At 41.3% G+C, this 15845-nt stretch overlaps 1 protein-coding gene across 1 annotated transcript in view; it reads left to right on the top strand.

Annotated features, from left to right (window-relative positions):
- The first annotated feature begins 1349 nt into the window (after positions 1 to 1349).
- The window catches only part of sdsl (serine dehydratase-like), a 37939-nt gene continuing 23443 nt past the window's right edge, over positions 1350 to 15845 (top strand). The window contains exons 1-4 of the mRNA XM_048611784.1: positions 1350 to 1555; positions 7806 to 7967; positions 8077 to 8116; positions 12993 to 13132. Coding sequence (XP_048467741.1) covers positions 7809 to 7967; positions 8077 to 8116; positions 12993 to 13132 — 339 coding nt within the window. The 5' untranslated portion in view covers positions 1350 to 1555; positions 7806 to 7808. The remainder of the gene's footprint in view (positions 1556 to 7805; positions 7968 to 8076; positions 8117 to 12992; positions 13133 to 15845) is intronic.

Here is a 15845-nt window from a genome sequence, read left to right as displayed (position 1 = left end):
TTTAAATAGGGTAAAGGAGCAAAGGTATCTTCACAAGTTACTGATAATAGGAATGCACGTTAACTAGATCATAAAAATGCTAACAAAATACTGATTCATTTCTAGATAAAAAGCAAGGAAGCTATTTTAAATGTGCAGTGAAATTTGTTATGGCATGCTTAGAGTCCTATGTGCAGTTCAGGTGTTCATATTACAAAATGGTAGAGTAGCATTTGTGAGGGTTTATAAAGGTGATACTAGAGTGGAGAGGTTACAACTATTGGGAAAGACTAAATAGGTTGAGGCACTTTTCCAGAAAATAGAAGGTTTGGGAATGATCTAAACAAAGTCTTTAAAATTATGAGATGTTAGATAAGACCGACATAGAGAAAACATTTCCACCTGTGAGGAAGTTCAAACATTAGGGACAAAAATATGAGATAGTCACTAACAAATTCAATGAAGAATTTGTGAGACTTCTTTATCTAAGGAGGATGGAAAGAATAGAATGATACACAAGTAGAGTTAGATAAAGTAGAGTAGGAGGAGGTTCAACTAGATGATGAACCCTGGCACAGATTGGTTGGGCAGAACTGCCTGTTTCTTTGCTTTAGATGCTGTGCAATTTAGAACTGAAAGGTGATATCCTTTCAGTAGCTAATTCTAATAGGGCTTAAGGGTGGATATTGTCAACAGTGCAAGTTCCAATAAATGCTGAAAAGATTTTAAAGAATCAGAAAAGCTTACAACAAATACTTTAAAAACTGTAAACTCTGTAAGATAAATACAATACAGCTCAGAAAAAGAGACAAATAACAATATTGAACGATCACACTAAACAATGATGGGGCTAACATTAAAAGTATGAAACAAAGCAAACTTCCAAAACAATCTTGAATGAATAAATATCAGTGTTTATAGCACAAATTGACAGCTTTTGTTCCACTGAGCCTGTGCAGCTTTCAGCGAGAGTAGTTCAGTTAGTGCCACGTATCTTCCTTCCCGTCTAAGCCCTGCATTTATTTTCCCTTCATGTGCTTATCTCAGTCCCTTTGAAAGCGTCCACTGAAGCTGCTCCCACCATCCTTTCAGAAAGTGCATTCCAGATGCTAACCACTCGCCATTGTAAAAGAAAACCTCACTTTACTTTTTAATTGTGCCAGTCTCCTTGAATCTGTGTCCTGTTCTGACAGCGGGAGCAGTCTCTATCTGTTAGATCCCTAACATTTTGAGTATTATTTTCAAGGGGGTTCATACATTTACAGGCTTTGTATTAAGTTGGCGCGGGTTTGTAAAGCCGATGCACGCCAGCAAAGTTTGGGCATTTCAGAGCCAGCAGTGGAGTCAGCAATGCTTTCACTCATGAAGGCACATAAATAACACTGTGCCGAGGCATCCAGTTCGAACCAGTCTTTTGTACCGCCAGAGCACAGCAAAGCCTGATAACACCCTGGGAAAGTGCCAATCTTCTCATCTGTAAGGAACCCGAATGCACAAAACGAACAGCTATTGCTGGGGAAGGAAATCCACTGGCTAGGCATTGGTAGCGGTGGATTTACAAAACGCTGTACAAGTGGTAGGTACCGTCAGCATAAGTAATTTTTTTTCAGCAATTAGTATAAACACTTGTAAGGACTTCCCTTAACCTTTCCTTGCACATCTTTGTTGTGGAATCACTGTGATGGAATATGATTCCCCGGGGTGGATATGGAAGGCTTGGTACCGGATCCAGTGAGGGGACTCGGGTGTATATGCGGTTCGCCTCCCGGAGCCGAGCTCTCTCACGGGCAATCAATGCGGCTGCAGCTTCGGCCCGCAGTGTCCTCCAGGGGGCTCGGAGAGAGGAACACCCCGCCGCCTCCCGCTGCCGCCGAGTGCCTGGGAGAAATCTTCAAACTGGAGCTGGAGATTTCACTGAAACTGCATGACATTTACTCTCACGGAGTGAGAAGAGACAAATGTGAGACCCAATATTGAACCACTGAGGAGTATCCAGGCAGTTAACTGGTTGTATGGGGGCAGAAACGCGTTTGCATTGGAATGACTGGTCAGTGTGCTCGGATCACTGAACATAGGCCTGTCCTATTCCTGCTTCCCCATTCCGTGCACTTCACTCAGTAGGTCAGTTGAATGCTGCAAGCCAACTGCTCAAAAGCTTTCGTTTTGGACCTCTCTTCCCTTTGTACTTTCAGTATGTCTGAGTGCAGATTGGATCTCGATTCGTTTTTCTCCAAAAATATACTTTATTCATAAACTTTGTAAAATATACACTACAAAATGTTTCAATATGAATTTTACAGACTTTGCAATAAAGTCGTTTAAACACAGGATGTTCCACTCTTAAAATGCTTCGGTTAACCGTAATAATTATACACCCCGAAGCACTGAGTGAGGATCAAAACGGGAGCTGTCCAAATGTGGGGTTAATGAAGGACACTGGGGGCACTTGGAAGATGTTGGCATCACTGGATCGCCCAGCATTTACTGACCATAAACTGTTTTCTTGAACTGCTGCACTTTTTGAAGTATAGGCACACCCACAACACTGTTGGGAAGGGATAGCCAGGATTTTGACCCAGCCACAGTGAAGGAATAGCGATCTAGTTCCAAGTCAGGATGGTGAGTGTGGTTTCCAGGTTATGCATTTGCTGGCTTTGTCCTTCTGAATTGTCGAGTTTGTAGATTTGGAGGATGCTTGGTGTGTTGCTGCAGTGCATCTTGTAGGAAGCACACACTGTTGCCACTGTTTGTGGATGTGGTGCCAATCAAGTAGGCTTCTTTATCTTAGATTGTGTGGAGTTTCTTGATTGTTGGACTGCACTTAGCCAGGTATTACCCCACACAAGCAAAAACAGAAATTGCTGGTAAAACTTAACATGTCTTGCAGCATCTGTGGAGAGGAAGCAGAGTTAATTTTCGGTTCAGTGACCCTTCTTCAGAACTGATGGTATTATCACAATCCTGACTTATGTCTTGTAGATGGTGAACAGGTATTGTGGAGATAGGTGAGTTCTGTTTAAAGCTCAAGATCTTGCTGCATTTGGACACAAACTGCTTGATTTTTTTGAGGAATTGTGAATTGTGCTGAACATTGTGCAGTCATGAACAAGCGTCCCCACTTCCGATGTCATGATGCCAGTCTGCAACACTTGTTCGAGGACAACTCTTTGCACTGGAAGATCAACAAGTTTTGGGCAGACCAAAGAGAGCTTCTTTCATCGAGTTGATGATCCTCCAGATGCAGTCAATGTTTGTCAAGGGAACAGACCATAGAGCACAGCGTCATGGAGCTGCTCAGGATGAACCTTGACAAAAACCACTGTATCTCTCTCCAGACCTTCTTCACAAAGGCATATTCCAGAAGGAGATGTGTGACAGTCCACCGATACCACTCCCGGCCCATGCCCATTGCCTCTCTGAGGGTAGCGAGCAGTGGTGCAGAAAGTGTGGGCATAATGAAGGATCTCTCAGGTAGTTCCCTTCCCACCACCAGCCAAACGACGTCTTGGTGCATGTTGGAAAGTTCTGGTGATGAGGCATTCTGCCAAATGACTTTGGCAGTCTGCTCAGGAAACAGCCTGACAGGATCCACTGTCTCCTTTTCCCACAGGGCCTCAAGGACGCTACGTGCTGACCACTGCCTGATGGACTTGTGGTCAAAAGTGTTTCTCTTTGCAAATTTCTCCATGAAGGACATCCAACCACTTGGAGCATTCTGTGGCACTGAGGCCAGTCTCAGACTTCGCCACGCAAGGAACGGGTAGAACCTCAGTACATAGTGACATAGTGTTTGTGTACTGAGGATCTATGCACAGCTTGATGCAGCTGCACACAAAAGTGGCCTACAAGATGAGGGAGGCATTAGGCATCAGAGCTTTGTACATGGTGTCCCTGCAGACATGGTCCATCTTCGTCCTCCAGGTGAAGTGGAAGAAAGCTCAGGCGACTGCTTTGGCGCAGGATTTGGGAATGGATTAGATCTGCACCACACCCAACAACACCCAGGGAAACTCACATCTGATGATCAGGCTATTACCCGCAATGGAGAGGGAGCGGTGCTCCCAAAAGCCCAGTTTCTCCCTCACCTTGGCAATACATTGCTCTCAAGTTTTTGTGCTCATCCTGGCACCTCCAAACCATATTCCCAACATCGTTAGGTAATTTGTTCTGACGGTGAAAGGGAAAAAGGATCAGTTGGCCCAGTTCCCAAAGAATATGATCTCGCTGTTGCCTGAATTTACCTTGGCTATTTCAGACTGGTCAGAAGTCTGCGCATTGACAGTGGATCTGAGCCGAAAACGGTGACATCACCCCACGTGCAGGGAGGCTTTGGCCTGCAGGCCTTGGCTGCCTGGAACAGGCTCTCATCCTTCTTGATGGACTTGGCAAAAGGCTGTAAATAACACGCAGACAAGTTAGGAAAGAGTGGGCAGCCGTGCTTGACTCCAGATCTGATCGGGAAGCTTTCTGATTCTCACCCGTTGATTGAGACGGAATGAACGATGTTGGTGTAGAGCAGATGGATCCAGTTGTGGATTCCCTCCCCAAAACCCATTTTGCAGAGCACATCCCACATGTACGTGTGTGATACCCTGTCAAATGTTTTCTCCTGGTCCAGACTGATGAGGCAGGCTTCCATCCCTCCTGTCTTGCACATAAGCGATCATAACCTTGAGGAATGTAAGGCTCTCATAGATTATCCTGCCTGGTATAGCATATGTTTGGTAGGGGTGAATCACAGATCCCAGAGCAGACCTGACCTGACCTGGTTGGCGATGACCTTAGACAGGATTTTGGAATCTGCATTCAGCAGTAAAATTGATTGCCAATTTCTAATTTCCTCCCTAGTCCCCTTCCACTTGTAAATGAGGATGATGATACCTGTCTTCATGGATTTGGACATGCTACCTGCCAGAAGCATATTGTCGTACACCTCCAGCAAGTTCTGGCCCATCAGGTTCTACAGAGCTGAATATAACTCGGCTGGTAAGCCATCGCTTCTGGGAGTTTTATTCTTTTCTAAGGACTCGAGGGCCTTGGTCAGCTCATCCAGAGGTAGCGGCTGGTCCAGCTTCTCCCGTGTGCTGTCGTCTAAGACTCCCGTGATAGAGGAACATCTGGCAGGCTGCACTGTCTGTGGGCTTTGTGCCATACAGTCTGGAATAAAAGGATTTTCTGCTTCTCAGGATATCAAACTCTGATGACATTACTGAGCCATCTTCTTCCTTCAGGCTGCTGAGCACAGAGCTCTCTCTGTGCACTCCTGGAAGAAGAAACAAGAGCACATATCATCCTGCTTCACGATGCTGACCCTAAACCAGAAGATTATCTTGAAGGCCTCCAAGGGAAAGATCGAGGCTTGCTGGTTTTTCACTTCTTGGAGATCCTCCTTGACATCGACCTCTATCATCTGCAGAGGAGTAGATTCTGCATGTTTTTCTGGTGTTTGGACGGTTTTTCCTTCTCTTTCTTTCTCACCTTCTGAGCACCTTTGAGGATGCTGAATTGCTTGATGTTCCCCTTGACTGCTTCCCACCGATCTGCTGTCCATCAGTAGTTATATGATGGGTGCTGGTCTTGGAAAATCTGTCTTTGTGCTTCATTCATTGTTATGTTATTTCAAGGTAACAATAATACATTCAGCAGTACTGCTGTTTGAGGATATATTTTGCATCAGTGAAGTTTATACATGAATGTTTCAGGCAATATTCTTCTTTGTTTAAAACCAAGAGTCAACATCTGCTTAAAACAATGCGTAGGCAAATGTGATACTAACGTGATGCTCATAGGCAGACTTCCTTCCTTGATCTATCATAAATGCAAAAGGATTTGAAGATTTTAAAAATAATGTATTATACATTTTATTCTCTTTCGCCCAATGTTTTTACATTTTATTCTCTTTCGCACAATGTTTCTCACATTTTTTACCCCTCCACCCTCGCCTACTGGATGCCAAAGTCTGTGTAAGAAGATGGGAAGGGAGTAATATTTGATCATTGGAAATGTATTTAACCAGTTCAAAGTGCCATAATGTCTTTGTTCTTTTGAAAACTCCTCAAGCCCTTTGGTGCCACTGACCAGCAGCATAAAGTTGGATACTTTCTGTTAAGTTATGAAGCTATGACTTGCCATTGCAGTTTTGAGAGAAAATGATCAGCCCTATTGAAGGGGTGCTGTGCTCCCAGAGTTAGCCTCTTTCATAAGAAATGTTAAATGCTGTGTATCCTCTTGGGTGGAAATCAATAATCACAGGACACTCTTACAAAGAAGGGCAGAAGAGCTTTTTCTGGTGTCCTGACCAACATGTATCCTTCATCTGACAACTAAAACATAATATGGGGTTATGGGATCTTGCCATGTACAAACTAACTGCTACTTTTCCTACATTGCAATGCTGATTACTTTTCAAAGAGACTTCACTGACCGAGACTGTTGTGATGCATTTAGGTGGTTTGCATTTTTGGGGAGGGGGTGCATTGTATTTTGGTTAAAATGTTAAGTGCAGTTTCATTTCTCTGGTGACATGGATGTAAAAGATAGTGAGGCATTGATCACAAGTGAATTTTCCCTTTGTTTCTCCCACAGTGTCAGTTATGGCTTGGTTGGCCATACTCTCACATCAAGCACATTGTGGGTCCGCGGCATATGAGCCTGAAAATCAAAACTGAAACTCCAATTCAACCTGAGGGATTCCGACACTGTTAGATTTTTGTTAGTTATTTTTTGAATCTATCTTTGAGCTAAGTTCCCTTTTGCTATTGTAGATGGAGAACAGGTCCCACAGCACTATTTTGAAGAAAAACAGGGTGTAATCCCCATTGTTCCAGCCAGTATTTATCCCTCAATCACCAATGCAATACAGAGATTATGTGGTCATTATTACATTATTGTTTGTGGATGCTTATGTGTAAATTGTCATTTCCTATATAATAACGGTGACTACATTTCAAAAGTATTTGGCTGCAAAACTATTTGTAAAACATTCATGGAAGACACTATTTAAATAAGTGCTCTTTCTTCTTTTTCAGTGAACACTGCCAAAAGCAGATTATTTGATCCACTGGACAGGAAGTCATATATTAAAATAATTTCAGAGTGAATGCAAATGGCTTTGATGTTGCCTTCAATGTGTCGCACATTAAATAATAGAACGCTGTTTACTGACTGTAGTTGCACTGAGTGCAGTGTACATGTCCTTGCCCGCTCTTTAATAACAATTGTGATGATGGCAGAGGTGGGGGAAGCTTACATGTACTTTTTTGCGACTATATTAATATTATACACTGTAATGTTAAATATAATTAGCAAACGTTGAAATATTGAATCTACACTTTAGCTGTAACACAAACTTATGTACGTGGCCTAGGTGAGCAACATGCTAATAACTGTAAGCATAGTAAACTGGAGCTCTTTGCAGTTAATTTGTTAATCAGCCATCCTCACTTTACGATTATTTTCTATGTGATGCCAGTATTAGTTTATAATTGTGTTGTGCATTGTAGCTGCATTATTTTATCATTAATTTATTTGTTCTTGCAAGACAAAGTGAAGAAATAGATTGTTCACCGTTGTTGCATTGTCTCACCTGAAGTACAGTATGTATTCTACAGCCGTATACCCTTGTGAGGATGTGCCCAATCCATTTCCTGTGCCAGATAAGGGAGGAAAGTACACATATCTCACTCAATCCTTGCAGCTGGGAAGCAATATGCAAAAACATAAAACTAAAGTTGACTAACAGAAGTGTGAAGAACAAAAATAAAGAGAAAATGTATTTTTTTTAAACAAATCAAACTGATTCATTCATTTCAATCTTTAATTGATAGACAATGGCAATGACAGATCAAAAAAGCTTTCATATCAACACGCCACTTCATGAGAGTCTCTCGCTCTCTAAGGTGGCAGGGACAAGAGTCTACATCAAACTTGACAATGTGCAGCCAACTGGCTCCTTTAAGATAAGAGGAATTGGGCATTTCTGTATAAAGGTAAGCAGCAGGAAATATTTAAATTCATTTTTGCTTCATATTAATGTTATTTATAATTTATAGTCATATCGGCTACGCAAAAATAAAAACCTGTATGTCATTTTTTCAGGCTGCAGAGAAAGGCTGCAAACATTTTGTATGCTCTTCTGGTAAGTAACAATTAACTGGTGAGTCCTTTACTCTGGTAATTGCACTAAGACCTGTTAGCATGATCAAAATTAATTTGGGTATATTTTGATTTGAGAATTTATTTGGAATAGTTTGTGAGGATGTTGTGATTTGTGGGATACAGACTGAATGCCAATGATGTGTTTAGAGTTTGATAAGATTTTGTGATTCTATAGAAGTCATAGCTTGGATTCAGCCTGAGAGAATGGGAAGCCTAAAATAAAAGCAATTGATCAATTATGCGTGTGATCATGTATAAAATATAACGGTGGCATATATTTAAACTAATACAGTCAAATCAGACTTGCTGAAATCCTTATCTACCCAAGTTTGCACTGTAAATGACGGTGGGAAGGACATTAACTCTGGGTTGAGTCACTTAAATTCAAATTTGCAATGGAATTCGATGGTCAATCTACATTGCTTTACATGTAGTGAAAATCAAATACATTTGGGGCTGGGGAAATCTTGATGGAAAAACGTTGCTGATTGAGTAAACTTGAGATCATCCAAAAATTGTTTGCCTATGTCTTAACGAATTTGGAAGTCACACAACACTAGGTTATAGTCCAACGGGTTTATATTAAATCACAAGCTTTCGGAGCGCTGCTCCTTCGTCAAGTGAAGTGACTTCACCAGACGAAGGGGCTACGCTCCGAAAGCTTGTGAATTTCATATAAACCCGTTGGACTATAACCTGGCATCATGTGACTTCTGACTATGTCCACCCCAGTCCAACACCGGCACCTCCACATCTTGGCTAACTTGACCAAATCCTTTTCGCCCATTACCCCTGTGCTAATTGACCTACATTCATTCCAGGCTAAGTATGTCCTTGATTTTAAAATTCTCTCTTTTTTGTTTCAAATGCTTTCATGATTTTGTTCCTTGCTATCTTATTAATCTCCTGCTGTCCCATGATTCTCCGTCATATATCTCTGTTCCTCTAATTATGGCCTTCTGAGCATCTCTGATTTTAATCACTCTATCAACGATAGCAGTATCTTCAGCTGATTAGGCCTTTCTTAAAACTCTACCTTTCCCTAATTCTCTTCAAGGACTTAACCTGCTGCTTTTTGTCCTAATGTCTTCTTATGGGGCATAAATTTTATTTTAATGCCCCCATGAAGCACTGTGCAATATTATATTTCATAGAAGTTGTATATAGTATAAGTTATTAGCATAATAATGAATTCAACTTTTAACATAGAATCCATTCAGCCATTGTAAATGAGAAGGTGAAAACTACTGTGACTTGGATGGTCCTCGAATCACTAATGCTATATGTATTAACACTGGTGACTTGGTGTTTCTGTGTAACGGATCCTCTCTCTTCAATGCACTTCAGTGGACTAATGAAAACAACAAGATTCTTGAATAAAATTGATCCCATTTATTTGATGAATTGCAAGGGTAAATAAATTTCAAGTTACTGCATTCTGGCTCATTAACCCCAGAATAATGGGGTTACTGTTAAGATTTTACTCCTGGTGACGAACTATGCAAAACTGGCATCAGAACAATGTACCCAGAAAGCAAGATTGTAATGAAGTAAGAAATATTTGTTTGGCTCTACACCTCTGTGACTCTGTCTTTTACAACAACTATAGAAATACAGACTTTTTCCTCATAGTTTATTTGCTAAAAGACCTCTATACTGCATGATATGGAGTCATGCAGATTAGGAGGTAGGTCTTGAATTCAATTGCTACTCAAGTGAATATCGACTGAGGAAAACGTTATAGGTAATCTCATTCCTATTGTCACTTGACATGAACTTTCCAACAGGAATCACTTGATTGTGATTTGCAGTGAAAATCTAGAGCATTTTTTTTCCTCTGCTCCTTAATGCTGACACTAAGACAAATTAAATGCTGTTGGGCTGTTTCCCCTGTTTGAAGAGTCTCAAATTTGGGATTATATTCTCAGGACCAGGGATTGACCATTTGGAATTGAGGTGAAGAATTCTGTTTGTTTGGAGACCTGTGAATCTTTGAAATTCTGTGGCCCATAAGACAATGGATACTCAGTCATTGTATGTTCAAGACGAGTTCATTAGATCTTTGGATATGAAGGAAAACAAGGGATAAGGCAGTCGGGGTGCAGTGTGGTGTTAATATAAAATTAGCAATTACCTTATCGACCAGACAATTTGACTTCAGGGTCCATATCATAAAGTTCTCCTCCTATTTCTTATGTTCAACACTCCATTGTTGCTTAATCATCACTACAAAGATAAATGTGGGTGAAGAAAGTCATCTGCTCAAATTATATATTCGGAAAAGGAGCAGGAGAAGGTAGTATACCCCCCATGACTTTGCTCCATCATTCAATAAAGTCTTAATATCTTCAGATCAACTCCACTTTCGCTACTTACACTCTTATAAACTTAAAGGTAAAAAAATCAATTTTTTATTCCCAACCATGAATATACACCATCAGCAGTCCACGGGAATTGAAAATTCCAAAGATTCACATCCCTTTGAGTGATTCAGTTTCTCTGCATCTTAGCCCTAACTGGTCAGCTTCATAATCTGAGCCTTTTTGTTTTGGACTCTTCAGGCAGGTGAAGCAACCTCTCAACATCCTTTCAGAATTTTGTGTGTTTCAATAAGAACACCTCTCAATCTCCTAAACTCCAAACAATATGGGCCAATAATAGGACAGTACTGCCACTCCAAGAATTAGTCTAATAAATCGTTATTGTACTTCATGCAAGACAAGTACATCCTTTTGGTGGAACGGCAATCAAACCATTACTTCTGGTATAGTCTCGCTCAGGCCCAAAACTGCACCAAGCCTTCCAACCCCCTTGCAGAAAAAGCTGACATTCCATTCGCCTTCCCAATTACTTGCTGAAAAATTTTCTGTCGTTTGTATACAAAACAGTTCAAACTTACTGTGTTGTTCATTGTGGAGTGCAAGTGACAATAAATTATTCATTCCTGAAACTTCTCTGAATGTAATAGTTCCTCATCATTAAAAAATACTGTTCTTATATTCTTCCTGCCAAGGTGAATACCTTCATATTTGCACACATTGTACTCCTTCTGCCAGAGAAATATAGAAAAATAAGAACAGGAGTAGGCCAATCGACCCTTCAGGATACTCCACCACATGTTATGATCATGGCTGATCATCCAACTTAAAGGCTGTGGTCCTAGCACTGATTCCTACAGTACCCCACTCATCACTGCCTGGCACTTGGAAAAAGACCCATATATTCCTAATTTTTGTTTCCTATCTGCTAATCAATGTTCTATCCATCTCAATGTACAATCCTATGTGCCTTAATTTTGCACGTTAATCTTTTATTTAGGACTTTGCTGAAAGCCTTCTGAAAGTCCAAATAAACCACATCTATTGGTTTCCCTTAATCAACTGTACTAGTTACATCCTCAAGGAATTCTAGTAGATTTGTCAAGCCATCTTGTTACCCAATTATTTAGCCAAATCCACATCCTTTGCAGACCTTGTGAGCTTTACAATTCATTTTCCCACAACTCTTACTTTAAGAACACTGCAGGTTCCTCTCTGGCTTTCTTCGGTGCCTATTAATTTGAACTAAGTTCCATTTATTTTATTGCTAATGACTTGGTTTTCAATCTCTCCAGCTAGGTTATCATGTAGAGTTCCCAAACCCAATGTCATCAGTTGTAAATGCCTGAACAAGCACATGATTCATTTTATAATTCAGTATTTCTTTAGATTTGAGTGTTGCTGGCAAGACCACCATTTGTTGCCCTTCTTCATAGAATCATAGAATCCCTATAATGTGGAAGCAGGCCATTCTGCCCATTGAGTCCACACTGGCCCTCCGAAGAGCATCCCACCCTGACTCAGATCCCCACCCTATCCCTGTAACCCTGCACTTTGCCTGGCTAATCCATCTAGCCTTTACATCCCTGGACTATGGGAACCCCAGACAGAGGAAACCCATACAGACACAGAGAGAATGTACAAACTCCACACAGTCAGTCACCCTAGAATTGGAACCAGGATCCCTGGCACTGAGGCAACAGTGCTAACCACTGAGCCACAGTGCTGCTTCCTAATTGTCTTTGAGAAGGTGATGGTGTGAGTAGAAGGTTTTAATCAAGTCCCAGGAATATGGTGTTTGAATTCATCATGGTTTGAAATAATGTAATAATCTTTTTAGCAGGTTAATGAACAAGAAAATGAGAAAGGGTGCAAATTTCATACCTGGTACAAGGAAGTTCACTGATGCTTTTAAAAAATGATGACAATTTTCTTTTCTCTCCTAAAGTCACTGTCTCTTGCTGGCCAATGACATATGTAAATATTTGAAGTGAACTCCAGCTATTTTTCTGAAACTTTGTTCTTGAATGGGACTGTTGCATTTATCATCCATCTTTAGTTTCCTTGACCAGTTTTGAGCCACTGTACACCTGTGGGAATTATGCTGTTGGGTAGGAAATTCCAAACATGATGAAGACACAGTGATAAAAAATTATCCAAGTCAAGATCGTAAGTGACTCAGGCAGAAATGTGAGGGTGATACATTGCTGCTCCTCTCCTTCCTGCTGCAGGAGTTAGTTTTTTGAGTAATTTTAACATCACCACCATCAATCCAGCTAGCTTAGCACACGCAGGTGAAGACAGGGTTCAAACTTGGTCTGTAACGTTTAGTTCCATACTGGGTAAGAATGTTTACTAGTTTAACCAAATTCCTTATTTTGTCAAATATCACACCATGCCCATTAGTTGAGCTTCAACAAATATCATCAATAGTAAAAAGCATTTGAACTCTTCATAAAAAGCCGACATGTGTTAATTTGGTGAAACCCGTCAGTTGTGAGTGTTGTTCTAATAGATGTGGGTGTTTTGACCTTGCAGGAGGGAATGCTGGCCTAGCTGCTGCCTTTGCTGCTCAGAAGCTCCAGATCCCTGCCACCATTCTGGTTCCGAGTAGCACACCAGCATTTACTGTTCAGAAATTGAGAGATCATGGAGCCTTTGTGGAAGTGGTCGGTAAGGTGTGTCCTTGTCAGAATGTTTTATGAGGCTGCATCCATCGTCTGGTTGGGTGAGGGTCTGGGCAGGAGGTAAGGAGTTGGGGAAAAGGTGTTTGACTACCATTTCACGGAAGTGATGGCTGGGTTTGTAAATATTGTACATGTTGGGATGCTGCTATATCAAGCACGGCTCACTTGCTAGCTCTCTGAAATCGAAGGTTATTGGTTAAAGCCTAATACAAGGTCTTGAGCAGAGGAACCAAGGCTGACACTTCAGTATAGTGCTAGACTGTCAGAAATGCCACCTTCTAAGTGAAGTGTTGAAACTAAGGCCTCATGTGCTGTCTCTGGTGAACCTAAAAAATCCATTTCTCTATTTCAAGCAAGTGGAGAGACATTATCCATGCTGCCCTGGCCAATATTTATTCCTCAGCAACATCTCAAGATTATCACATGCCGTTTGTGGGGACATGCCGAGTGCAAATTGCCTGCTGTGTTTCCTGTATTGTAAAAGTAAATACATTACAAAATTAATTCCTTGGCAGTAAACAATTTTGGGGTGTCATGAGGTTGTGAAAGGTGCTATATGATTGTAAGTCCTACTTTATAAATCTTGTATTTTCAAACGAAACAAGTCTTCAAAGCCAGGAGCGTTTAATTTGTTGGATAAGGAAAATGATGTGTGCAGTCTAATACCAAATTTGTGCTAGATTACATTGCATCAAATCAGAAGCAAACTTGGTGAGGAGGAATAGACATCCCGTTTACTGAAGCAATCCATGTTCAAATGCAGAAAGATCCGGACAATATCCAGGCTTGGGCTAACAAGTGGCAGCAATCACTTGTATTTTTATAAATATCACCAAAATACGCAATATTTAATGACGCAACTAATATTTGGACCATACAAGGGGTAGATAATGACAAACTCAACAAGAGAGAAACTAAAACAAACTCGCCTTCACATTCAATGGCAATGCCATCACCAAATCCTCACGATCAACATCCTGGAGGTCAGGACAAATCTGAAACAAAGCAGCCTGCCCACGCACCACCTTCAACTCAAGCCTCCTTTACCAGCAATGTAACAGTGTGTGCCATCTACAATATGCACTGCAACACCTCACCAGGACTCCATTTTAAGCAGCATATTCCAAAATCATATACTTAAATAATCTAGAAGGACAAGGGCATTCAAACCTGCAAACTAAAAGCTGGAGTCGGCTGTCCAGCCCCTCAAGCTAACCCTGCTATTCAACAAGATCATGGCTGATCTGATTGTAACTTCAAACCCACAATCCCACCTACCCCTGATAACATTTCATCCCCTTGCTTAACAAGAATCTATCCACCTCTGCCCTTAGCACATTCATCACCTTTTCAGGAAGAGAGTTCCAAAGACTCATTACCCTCTGAGAGATTAAAAACATGGCCCCACTTCTGTTGTAAGTGGCTGACCCCTGACTTGTAGCAGTGACTCCTAGTTCTACGTCTCCTATTAGAGGAAACATCCTTTTCACATTCATCCAGTCAAGACCCCTTGAGATCTTTGATTTGTCAATCAAGTTGCTTCTTGCTCTTCTAAACTACAACGGACTCAAGCCTTGTCTGTTCAGCCTTTCTTCATAAGACAACCAAGTCAGTTCAGGTATTAGTCTAGTAAAACTTTTCTGAACTGCTTCCATTGCATTGACGTTTTTCATTAAATAAGATGATCAGTACTGTGGACAGTAATCCAGATGTGGCCTCACAATACCTGAAACATAACCTTCCTACTTTTATGTTCAATTCCCCGCACAATTAATGACAACATTCTATCAGCTTTCCTGATTACTTGCCATTTCTGTAAACTATCCTCTTGTGACTCAAGCACAAGGACACTGAGGGCACCAGATGTGGGAACATCACCACCTGCAAGTTCCCCTTTCAGCCACTCACCATCCTGACTTGGAATTATATCACTGTTCCTTCACTGTCACGGGGTCAAAATCCTGGAACTTCCATCTTAACAGGATTTTGAGTATCCCTACATCAGATGGACTGTATTCGCTTTAGAAGTACCACCTTTTTCTCATGGGAAACTAGGAATGGGCAATAAATGTTGGGCCAGCCAGGTATGCCCATACCCCATGAAAGATAAAAAGAAAACTTGTATACTAAATGCATTATTTTTGCTAAAGAGCCAATTCCATTTGATGAGGGATCTTGGGGTCCACGCCCATAGATCCCTCAAAGTTGCTACCCAAGTTGATAGGGTTGTAAAGAAGGCATATGGTGTGATGGCTTTCATTGGCAGGGGAATTGAGTTTAACAGCCATGAGGTTATGCTGCAACTCTATAAAACCCTGGTTAGACCACACTTGGAATATTGTGTTCAGTTCTGGTCACCTCTTTATAGGAAAGATGTGGAAGCTTCAGAGAGGGTGCAGAGGAGATTTGCCAGGATGCTGCCTGGACTGGAGGGCAGGTTTTATGAGGAAAGGTTGAGGGAGCTAGGGCTTTTCTCATTGGAGCGAAGACGGATGAGAGGTGACTTGATAGAGGTGTACAAGATGATGAGACGCAGAGTTAGAGTGGATAGTCAGACACTTTTTCCTAGGGCAGAAATGACTATTACAAGGGGGCATAATTTTAAGATGATAAGAGGAAGGTATAGGGGAGATGTCAGAGGTAGGCTCTTTACACAGAGAGTGGTGGGCGTGTGGAATGCGCTGCCGGCAGTAGTAGTGGAGTC

Source organism: Rhincodon typus, chromosome 24 (genome assembly GCF_021869965.1).
Source record: "Rhincodon typus isolate 14 chromosome 24, sRhiTyp1.1, whole genome shotgun sequence".
In the NCBI taxonomy this organism is placed as follows: Eukaryota; Metazoa; Chordata; class Chondrichthyes; order Orectolobiformes; family Rhincodontidae; genus Rhincodon; species Rhincodon typus.
Note: the sequence above shows the minus strand (reverse complement) of the source record. Positions and strands in the feature narration are given on the sequence as shown.